Source organism: Carcharodon carcharias, chromosome 10 (genome assembly GCF_017639515.1).
Source record: "Carcharodon carcharias isolate sCarCar2 chromosome 10, sCarCar2.pri, whole genome shotgun sequence".
Taxonomy (NCBI): Eukaryota; Metazoa; Chordata; class Chondrichthyes; order Lamniformes; family Lamnidae; genus Carcharodon; species Carcharodon carcharias.
The window spans coordinates 142,330,512-142,341,584 of NC_054476.1; the positions used below are offsets into that span (position 1 = coordinate 142,330,512).

At 57.6% G+C, this 11,073-nt stretch overlaps 1 protein-coding gene across 4 annotated transcripts; it reads right to left on the reverse strand.

Annotated features, from left to right (window-relative positions):
* Positions 1–673: 673 nt before the first annotated feature.
* On the reverse strand, positions 674–9,656 carry hic1 (hypermethylated in cancer 1). Of its 4 annotated transcripts, none has more exons than XM_041196540.1 (2): positions 9,589–9,656; positions 674–2,713 (listed from the first exon to the last, which is right to left on the reverse strand). In XM_041196540.1, the coding sequence occupies exon 2, from the start codon at positions 2,703–2,705 to the stop codon at positions 912–914; it is 1,794 nt and encodes a 597-aa protein (XP_041052474.1). In that variant the 5' UTR covers positions 2,706–2,713; positions 9,589–9,656; the 3' UTR covers positions 674–911. The 4 variants fall into 4 exon arrangements, with proteins under 4 accessions (XP_041052474.1, XP_041052470.1, XP_041052473.1 ...); XM_041196536.1 differs by lacking the exon at positions 9,589–9,656 and adding an exon at positions 5,634–5,716; XM_041196539.1 differs by lacking the exon at positions 9,589–9,656 and adding an exon at positions 3,513–4,617.
* Between the last annotated feature and the right edge of the window lie 1,417 nt (positions 9,657–11,073).

Sequence of the window (11,073 nt, forward strand, 5' to 3'; positions counted from 1 at the left end):
TCGATTAAAGAGCGAAATTGGGACTTCAAACTGGTTCATATCGCGGGATAAAGTTTAGAAATTACACAATCAGTATCAGAAACACAATTAGAAAACAATAATTGATTAAAGCGATTAAAATATCCCCCTACCCGAGGACTCAGTGACGCTGGTTTGATTTGCTGTGACCAGCGAAAGGAGAGGCCGAGTGTTGGCCAGTTTCTGACCCTGGACCTCCAGCTCAAAGCACTTCTCACTCACTCTGGGATGAGTCAACAAGTCAAACCCTGAAACTCAGTCTCCGGGCCTCCGCTAGTGGTTCCTCCCCCTCTCTGGACATATCCGAGTTTCACAGTGAGTGAGATTCAATCCCGTTCACACACCACCTCCCCCCACCCCCGGCAACCGCTCAGTCCCCGGACTCCACCCCCCACCCCCTCTCCCCATAACCTCCAAATCCCCGTGACACCCATCACCCAGCCTCCAAATCCCCGTGACACCCATCACCCAGCCTCCAAATCCCCGGGACACCCAACCTCCACCCTCCCCCTTCAAACCTCGAAATCCCCGAGCCATCCATCCCTTAACCTCCACCCTCCCCCTTCAACCTCCAAATCCCAGGGACACCCATCCCCCAACCTCCACCTCCCCTCCCCTCAACCTCCAAATCCCAGGGACACCCAATCTCTCTCTCCCCCCCCCCCCCCCCCCCGCTTCAGTTTTCTTTTCCGCTCCTCCTGGTTTCTGGGATTAATCTCCAACTGGGAATAACAGGAAAGGGATCGCGGGGGCTCCCAGTGAACGGGACTGGGGGGCCGCTGAGCCCCTTGGGGGGGGGGGGGGGCGGCCGGGGTGAGAGTAAACCCAGAGTACAATGGGTACAATATTAAACTGCCCCCCTCCCCTAAATAAATCCCAAGGCCCTGAGCCGGTTACGGGGGAGAGAAAGAGTCCAGAGCCTTGGAGTCATTGGATAAATGAGAGGATTGAGTTAACATCTCCGCCGCTTTCTCCTGGTTTATTCCCAGGTGCTCGGCGGCGAATTTGGTCAGAGGGTAAACATTGTCGCTGAAGTCAATCTTTGGTTTGCAGTCGGCTGTGTGCATCTTCATGTGGCTGATGAGGTTCCTCTGCTGTGCGAATTTGCCCCCACAAATCTGGCATTCGTACGGCTTCTCCCCAGAGTGAATCCTCATGTGCTCGGTCAGCCTGTACTGGCGGGTAAAGCGCATCCCACACGCCTCACAGGCAAACGGCTTGAGGCCCAGGTGACTCCTCATGTGCCGGGTCATGGTGCCCCTCTGGGTGAATTTCTTGCCGCAGATGCTGCACGGGTATGGCCGGGTGAGCCAGTGTGTTTTCTCATGCTGTCTGAGTGTAGCCGGATCCTTGTAGGATTTCTCACAGGTTGTGCAGCGGTACGGCCTGATCATCTCCCCCAGAGTCTGGTTAGATTTATCCAGAAACGGGGTGCTTTGCTCGGATACCTCCTTGTGAAAGAGATCCTCCTCCGTGTGACTCTCCACATGGGCATTGAGCTGCTCCGAGTTAGGGAAACCTTTCCCACAGGGAATACACACATACAGATTATCCCCAAAGTTCTCCGGCTCGTAGCTGATGTGGCTGCAGTGATACCTGTCTATAGTCGCTGAGGCACAAGGGTCGTCGCTACTCGTGTCCTCGCTGCTGCTTTTCTCATCTTCTGCCTCCTCACAGGTCAGAGCCGGGTAGCGGGCCTGTCCCGGCACACACAGCCCCTCTGTCTTCCCTTCCGGCCTCTCAGCTTTCGCTGCTTTGCCCCTCTCACACTCTTCTACAAAGTGACTCAGTGGTTCCTGCTTCAGCCACTTTGACATCATATCCTCTTGGGTTTCAGTCCTGCCTTTGGCCTCAGTGGCCGGGTTACTCCTGAAGACCCCCCTTTCCTGGCTCACTGGCTCATCCAGTTCCATCTGGTGTAGGGGAGCAGACGGCTGCTCCTTGTAAGAGGCACCATTGGTGAGGAGTGAGGCATTGACGGACGGACTGGTCTGTCTGGACTCTGCAGACTGAGCCTCTTCCTGCTGGACAGAGGAACCCAGAGGGCTCCTTTTGGACAGATCCAGGCCCAACATTTGTGCAGGGGTCTGCTCCGAGAGGCACATCTCCTGAGCGTGAAGCCGATTTCCCTGAGAAGGTGGGGCGTACAGCTCCCCAGAATGTGTGTTTATGGTTTGCACGGGTTGACTGTCCAGGAGCCTGGAAGCCACCGAGTAACAAGACTGAATAACGGGTGTGGACGTCCTGAGGCCTCTTCCCAGCTTCCCATAGGAGGAGAAGCCGGTCCTGATATGGAAATAGGTCCCGTTCCGTTTGAGTTTTTTCTTACAGAGAGCCACAAGGTCTGGTAACTGGAGGTAACTGGCTGCCGCCAAAATGGCTCCTAGATTCTGTTCATGACTTTGGTCAGCCTCGTTCAACCTCCCGGTATAAATATAATCCAGGATAGTCCGGAATATCCCAGGACTGACCATTTCCGGATCCAAGTTCACCAAATTGTCATGAACGACCAGCGATTTCAGGTAGACACTGCTGGCCGCCAGGATGTTCTTGTGAGCTCGAAAGAGTGCGTTCTGAACTACAATGATCACATCACAGAGAAACCCTTTGGTCCGTTGCCTGTTGAGCTGCAGGAGGAGCTGCTTGGCATGATTGGGCATCTCCATAGTATCCAACATTGGCATCATCTCGCCACCTTCAGCACAAAGCAAAACACACACTCAGTTGGGGAAAAACACAAGAAATGGTTTCTGAATTTCAGTCCCCAATTTACCAACCCTAACCCCAACACAAACCCCTACACCCCTTCCCCAAAACTCCAGCCCACTGACCCCAACCTCAATACAAACCCCTACACCCCCTCCCCAAAACACCAGCCCACTGACCCTAACCCCTACACCCCCTCCCCAAAACACCAGGCCACTGACCCTAACCCCAACACAAACCCCTACACCCCCTACCCAAAACTCCAGCCCACTGACCACAAACCCCTACACCCATTCCCCAAAACTCCATCCCACTGACCCCACCCCCTCCCCAACACATCTCAACCCGACACCCAATCACACCCTAACTCCAACTCATCCCCATTTAATGCAGCCCCCTTCCTCCTCCACCCCCCGCCCACGCCCACATGAACGGGCCACCCTGAGGAGGATGTAAAGCCTCCATCCCAGATCCAGGCGCTCCGCAGAATCCTTTCCGTTAAATTCCGGTGCGGAGTGATTGCAGCTGATGTTTGATGTTTGGTGTGGTAAAAGTTTGTCAAAAGGATTCTAGTCTGAAACGGAAAGCGCCTTAAAGGGCTCTCCTCTCCTTCCCCCCGCTCTGTCAGAGTTTGGGTACAAGGAGCTGAAGGTACCGGGAGACGCTCATTATGGAATCTCTCTAATGGGGAACTTGGAGATTCAAACGATCCGGTAAAATGAACGAGGTCATTGAATGTATTTATTTATATAATATTTAAAAATGCAGATTAAAGCCGGTTACCTTACAGGACAGCGGGGTTTCCTGGGAGTCCCAGCCGGTGCCTGGTGTACTGCCCGCTGATTATTACAGCCGATTGACCAGAGAGAGAGCGCGGTGCCACCTCTTTATAAATGTTAGTGTAGATGGTGCAGGGAGGGGGAGGGGAGAGGAGGGGAGGGGGGGTCACATCACAACCCCCTGTGGGCACTTCCAAAAATTACATCATTTATAGGAGCTTCTATTTTTATTTACCGGACCCGCTCGGCAACCACACAATCTGTTAACCCTTAAAAAACCACTACCCTTTGCAACATTCTGCAGACAGCAACTTCCAGGCTCACTACAGGGCGCACCCCAAAACTACAGGGCGCACCCCAAAACTACAGGGCGCACCCCCAAATCTACAGGGCGCACCCCAAAACTACAGGACGCACCCCCAATCTACAGGACGCACCCCCAATCTACAGGACGCACCCCAAAACTACATCAGCACCCCAAATCTACAGGGTGCATCCCAAATTTACAGGGCGCACCCCAAAACTACAGGAGCACCCCGAAGGTAGTTTAAATTCCAATCCTATAGTGCCCAGGCGGCTATGAGTGCAGTAGAATTTCTGCATTTTGATCAAATAATAAATATTATTTGAATAAAGTGACTCTTGCCACCTCCCCCCACCCCGCCATCTCCTGGAAGTGGAGTTCACCCTTTGGCAGCGGCTCCCTCACAGCGACACAATCTCCATTCACTTATCCCGTTACCGGAGCTCCGAATCCCGCTTTTCTCATTCCCAGCCACCGGCTCCTGCTGAAGGCGTCAACATTTTGGGGACTTTCCCGTCCGCCCTGCTCAGGGGAACTTTAAAATCGCTTCACTTGGCCACGGTTTAACCCGGTTCAGCAGGAGCGAGTCTCTGGGAAGCAGTTTTCGGGTTGTTAAACCGGACTGAGAAGCAGCTGGAGTGCGGCACCAGGTCAGAGCCGCTGTGAACGGAAACATGAGGCGGTCCCGGACAGAGTGGCCAGTGTCCAGCCGCTGGACACCCACTGGGACACAGGGGGAGAGATGGCTTCCCCTCTCTGTCCCTCACCCCACACGCTCACATTGTCTCTCTCCCTCCCGCGCTATCTCTCTCACACAAACTTACACTCTCTCCCTCTCTTATACACTCTCTCTCTGTCCCTCTCTAACACTCTCTCCCTCCCTCACACAATCTCTCCCTCTCTATCACACTTTCCCTCTAACACTCTCCCTCCCTCCCTCACACACTCCCTCCCTCACACACACTCTCCCTCCCTCCCTCACACACTCTCTGTCCCTCTCTAACACTCTCTCCCTCCCTCCCACACTCTCTCCCTCCCTCACACTCTCTCCGTCTCTAACACACACTCCTCTCTAACGCATTCCCTCCCTCCCTCTCCCTCCCTCACATTCTCTCTCCCTCCCCTCATACTCACTCCCCTCCCTCCCACACTCCCCCTCCCTCCCCTCACACTCACTCCCCCCTCCCTCCCACACTCCCTCCTCACACACTCTCCCCCTCCCTCACACACACTCTCACCCTCACACACTCTTTCGTCCTCCCTCACACTCACTCTACCTCTTCCTCACACTCACACTCCCCCTCCCTGACGCACACTCTCCCTCCCTCCCTCACACACATTCTACTTCCCTCCCTCACACTCTCTCCTTCCATCCCCCTCACACTCTCCCTCCCTCATATACACTCTCCCTCCTTCACACTCTCTCCTTCCATCACCCTCACACTCTCCCTCCCTCATACACACTCTCCTTCCCTCCCTCTCACACTCTCTCTCCCTCCCTCTCACACTCCCTCCCTCCCTCTCTCTTTCTCACACACTCACTATCCCGAAAAAGGATCCACACTTTCCCTCCTTCACGCACTCTCTCCCTCCCTCCCTCCCGATCCCCGCTCCGAGTCCGGGTGAAGGTCCAGTCAGAAGCCGAGAGGCCCCTGAGCTGCCACCGAGAGGCCTGACCCCGATCCCGCTTCCAGCCGCCGGCCGGGGGCAGCGGAGCCTCCCGGCACCGAAAGCCGCCGACCCCCGCCGCCCCGTCGGCTACAAAAGCGAGAGGAGGCCGACGGGGGAGCGCTGGAGCCGGGCGGACAGACAGAAGCTGCTCCTACCTGGAGAGTGCGGTTCAGTCCCGGGGAAGAGCGGAATGATCATCACAGCAACGGAGCGGCCAACACTGGCTTCCCCACTGACATTTACCCCCCTTATTAGAATGGGGGAGGAGGGAGGAGAGAGGGAGGGAGGGAGGGGAGGAGGGGAAATGTGAAAGGGAGGTGAGAGAGGGGAGAACAAAAAAGTTGAAAGGGAAGAGAGGGGTGAGGAGGAAGATTGTGAGGGAGGGAGGGGACAGAGGGGAGGGAGAGAGGGACAGAGGGGAGGGACAGAGGGGAGGGAGGGACAGAGGGGAGGGAGAGGTAAGGAGGAACAGGGTGAGGCATGGGGAGTGAGAGGTTGAGGGGAGGGGGAGAGATACTGAGAAAGTGGGTGATGGAGTGGGAGGAGGTGAAGATGGTGAGATAAAGGATGGAAGAGGGGATTAGAGAATGTGGAGAAGGGGAGAGTGATATTGGGGAGGGGGTGATGGGAGAAGTATGAGGAAGTGAGGGTGTAGGAGGGATGCACCAGATGGAAGGAGTTGAAGGTTTTGTGTGGGAGGGGGTTGGGGGGAGATAGGCAGGAAAGTGGAGTTGAGGCCACTATCAGATCAGCCATGATCTTATTGAATGGTGGAGCAGGCTCGAGGGGCCGATTGGCTCCTTTTATGTTTAATCGGAAAGGAGAGAGGGAGGGCAGAGGAGGTGGAAGGAGGAGGTGAAAGAGAGAAAGCCAGTAGGGAGAAGGAGAAAGGAGGTGGAGGGAAGATGAAGGAGCTGAATGAGGATTGAGGAGGGAGAGTGGGGGAGAGGAAGAAGGATGGCAGATCAGGGGAGGTAGGGATAAAGGGAGGAAATAAGAGGGAAGAATGGGAGAGGGAAAGGGGAATGGAATGGAGAAAGATAAGCTTGGGGAGAATGATAGAATGAAGGGGAGGAAGGGAAATAGAAGCAAAAAGGAGAGGGGAGGAGTGATGAGATAGAGAGGGCAGTGAGGAAGAGGGAAGAGAGGGTAAAGGGTAGGTGGATGGGTTGAAGGAGACGGGTGAAATAATAGAGGGTTTAGGATGGTTGGGAATGGAGGGGAGAGTTGGGGATGACAGAAGAGCTGAGGATGTGGTGAAGGGAGGGGAGGGTCTGAGGCATGAGAAAGTGGAACATTTTAAGCTGTGGGAGGAGAAGATATGGGTGAGGGCGGGGATGAATTTGGTGAGAGAGAGGTGCTGAGGGAGGGTTTGGGGTGAGGGAGGGTTTGGGGTGAGGGGCTGAGGGAGGGTTTGGGGTGAGGGGCTGAGGGAGGGTTTGGGGTGAGGGGCTGAGGGAGGGTTTGGGGTGAGGGAGGGTTTGGGGTGAGGGGCTGAGGGAGGGTTTGGGGTGAGGGGCTGAGGGAGGGTTTGGGGTGAGGGGCTGAGGGAGGGTTTAGGGTGAGGGGCTGAGGGAGGGTTTGGGGTGAGGGGCTGAGGGAGGGTTTGGGGTGAGGGGCTGAGGGAGGGTTTGGGCTGAGGGAGGGTTTGGGGTGAGAGGCTGAGGGAGGGTTTGGGGTGAGGGGCTGAGGGAGGCTTTGGGGTTGAGGGGCTGAGGGAGGGTTTGGGCTGAGGGAGGGTTTGGGGTTGAGAGGCTGAGGGAGGGTTTGGGCTGAGGGAGTGTTTGGGGTGAGAGGCTGAGGGAGGGTTTGAGGTGAGAGGCTGAGGGAGGGTTTGAGGTTGAGGGGCTGAGGGAGGGTTTGGGGTGAGAGGCTGAGGGAGGGTTTGGGGTGAGGGGCTGAGGGAGGGTTTGGGGTGAGAGGCTGAGGGAGGGTTTGGGGTGAGAGGCTGAGGGAGGGTTTGGGGTGAGGGGCTGAGGGAGGGTTTGGGGTGAGAGGCTGAGGGAGGGTTTGGAGTTGAGGGGCTGAGGGAGGGTTTGGGGTGAGAGGCTGAGGGAGGGTTTGGGGTGAGAGGCTGAGGGAGGGTTTGGGGTGAGGGGCTGAGGGAGGGTTTGGGGTGAGAGGCTGAGGGAGGGTTTGGAGTTGAGGGGCTGAGGGAGGGTTTGGGGTGAGAGGCTGAGGGAGGGTTTGGAGTTGAGGGGCTGAGGGAGGGTTTGGGGTGAGAGGCTCAGGGAGGGTTTGGGGTGAGAGGCTGAGGGAGGGTTTGGGGTGAGGGGCTGAGGGAGGGTTTGTTTGAGGGGCTGAGGGAGGGTGAGGGGTGTTTAAAGTGAGGGTTTGAGGTTGGTTGTCAGTGTGGGCCTCGCTGTGTGATTGAAGCCCTCCCCGGGCCGGAGGGGGACTCACTGAGAGACTTGAGCTTAATGTGACCCCCAGACGAACTCCTCCAGCTCCAGTTCCAGATGGTGCTCGGCAGCTGCCAAAAGCCCCTCCCAAACTCGGCAGCTGCCAACTGCACAGTCCCGGCTCCAGAAACCCCCCCCCCCCCCCTCCTCCCCCCGCCCAAAGAGCAGGCACTGCAGCTGAGGCACAGCCCGAGTTGCTGCCCCCTCCTCAGGCCCTGTCACCCGCTCTAACTCCGGGGCTTCTCTCTGAACCCGGACAAAGGCTGGAGCTCGGCGTTCAGGAGCTGCCAGTGTTTGTGTGGATGGCGGAGGCTCAGCTCCAGCCTCACGTGCGGCGCTGGGGGAGATACTGGCTGCGGGGGGCGGGGGGCGGGGGGTGATGCTGGTGGGGAGGTGATGCTGGGGGCTGGGGGAGTGGATGTTGGAGGTTGGGGGGGTGGTGATGTGCGGGTCTGGGGCGGGGGGTGATGCTGGTGGGGAGGTGATGCTGGGGGGTTGATGCCTGGGGTGGGGTGATGCTGGAGGGGGGGTTGCTGGGGGCCGGAGGGGGGTGATGCTGGGGGCGGGAAGGTGAGTCTGGGGGCGGGGGGGGGGCGGTGTTGCTGGAGGGGGTGATTCTGGGGGGGTGTGGTGTTGGTGGGGGTGGTGATGGTTGTGGGGGGGTGGTGTTGGTGGGGAGGGTGATGGTGGGGGGGTGGTGTTGATGGGGGGTGGGGGTGTTGGTGTTGGTGGGGGGGTGATGTTGATGGGGGGTGGGGGGTGGTGTTGGTGGGGGGTGGGGGTGTTGGTGTTGTAGGGGGGGTGTTGGTTGTGGGGGGGGTGATGTTGATGGGGGGGGTGGGGGGGTTGGTGTTGGTGGGGGGGTGTTGGTTGTGGGGGGGGTGATGTTGATGGGGGGGTGGGGGGGTTGGTGTTGGTGGGGGGGGGGTGATGTTGATGGGGGGTGGGGGGTGGTGTTGGTGGCGAATTTGGTTGTGGGGGGGTGGTGTTGGTGGGGGTGGTGATGGTTGTGGGGGGGTGGTGTTGGTGGGGAGGGTGATGGTTGGGGGGTGGTGTTGGTTGTGGGGGGGGTGGTGTTGGTGGGGGGGGGTGATGTTGATGGGGGGGTGGGGGGGTTGGTGTTGGTGGGGAGGGTGTTGGTTGTGGGGGGGGGGTGATGTTGATGGGGGGTGGGGGGGGTGGTGTTGGTGGGGGGGGGTGATGTTGATGGGGGGTGGGGGTGTTGGTGGGGAGGGTGTTGGTTGTGGGGGGGGGTGATGTTGATGGGGGGTGGGGGTGTTGGTGTTGGTAGGGGGGGTGTTGGTTGCGGGGGGGTGATGGTTGCGGCGGGGGCGTGTTGGTGGTGATGGTGGTGGGGAGGGTGATGGGGGGGTGATGGTTGCGGCGGGGGGGGGTGATGGGGGGGTGATGTTGGTGGGGGTGGGGGGGTTGTTGGTGGGGGGTGGTGATGGTTGCGGCGGGGGGTGGGGGTGAGTCTATGAGCCTGTATTGATGTTTCCATCAGCCTGGGTGTGTGTGGCGGTAGCGCTGCGTGTGTCTGTCTCTCTCTCTCCAGCGCTGCCAGTAATTGCTGAATTCAGGGAGACCCGATGTTGCGGCTGTTTTACCGGGAGCTCAGTCCCTGGGCCCGGGGCTAAACCAGGATCGGGTCCGGGATCAGATCCCGGTTCTGTCTCTGGATTTGAGGCTCCGGATCGCTTTGTCTTACCTGAGATTCATGTCTGAGTGACTCCGGCTCTGCCCAGCTCCCGACTCCACTTCAATCTGAATCCGAGCCGGCGTCTGCGTGAGGCCGAAGCGGAACCTCCGCAAAAACCCGCTCCCGTACCGCCACCCAGTGCTCAGAGCCGGCAAAACCGGATCAGAGCCGCAAACCCGGATCAGAGGCAGTAAAACCGAGATCAGAGCCGCAAAACCGGGATCAGAGGCAGCAAAACCGGATCAGAGCCGCAAAACCGGGATCAGAGCCGGCAAAACCGGATCAGAGCAGCAACACCGGGATCAGAGCCGGCAAAACCGGGATCAGAGCAGCAACACCGGGATCAGAGCCGCAAAACCGGGATCAGAGCAGCAACACCGGGATCAGAGCCGCAAAACCGGGATCAGAGCAGCAAAACCGAATCAGATCCGGCAAAACCGGGATCAGAGCCGGCAAAACCGGATCAGAGCAGCAAAACCGGGATCAGAGACGCAAAACCGGGATCAGAGCCGGCAAAACCGGATCAGAGCCGCAATACCCAGATCAGAGCCGGCAAAACCGGGATCAGAGCCGCGAAACCGGTATCAGAGCCGCGAAATCGGGATCAGAGCCGCAAAACCGGGATCAGAGCCGCGAAATCGGGATCAGAGCCGCAAAACCGGGATCAGAGCTGCAAAATCGGGATCAGAGACGCGAAACTGGGATCAGAGCCGGCAAACCCGGGATCAGAGCCGCGAAACCGGTATCAGAGCCGCGAAATCGGGATCAGAGCCGCAAAACCGGGATCAGAGCTGCAAAACCAGATCAGAGACACAAAACCGGGATCAGAGCCGACACCGGGCGCCGCTCCAATTCACTGTCGGGATTAACCCATGAATGGGATTCCCGCCGCTCCTGAGATCCCGCTGCTGATTTTGCGGGTATTCGGGGCGATAGAAAGGATCATGTGTCCTGATAAAGCGAAACTCTTTGCAAAATCGCTGCAGCTCTCCGGGAGAGAGAGAGAGAGAGTCCTGAAACTCCCACTAAACATGACTATCCTGGTGAAGACAGAACCCTCAAACTGCCCCGTTTTAAACCCCGCTGAAGCCTGCGAACAGTAGGTGTTCAGCACCCAGTGTTCCTCACCATTGGACCAATGGTCTAGGACCCGAGTTTACCAATTTCAGGCAATAGACAAAAGAACCAAAGGTGACACCAGGAGAAATAAACACTGCAGCAATGGTTAGGATGGGTGGTGCACAGTGTGGTGGACCAGGGTCATTTGAGGCTTTTAATGGTGAATTAGCCCCAATACCCTAATATCGAGGCCCAGCATCTAGTGTCCAGCATTTAATGTTCAGTGCCCAATGATACCCAATATCTAGTGCCCATAGTCCTTTATGTAATATCTCTGTGTCCAGGCTCCAGTGTCCAGGCTCCAGTGTCTAGGTTCCACGTATGGGGAATTGGAGTTGGCTGTCTCTCTGTACTGTCATTAACTCCCAACACACA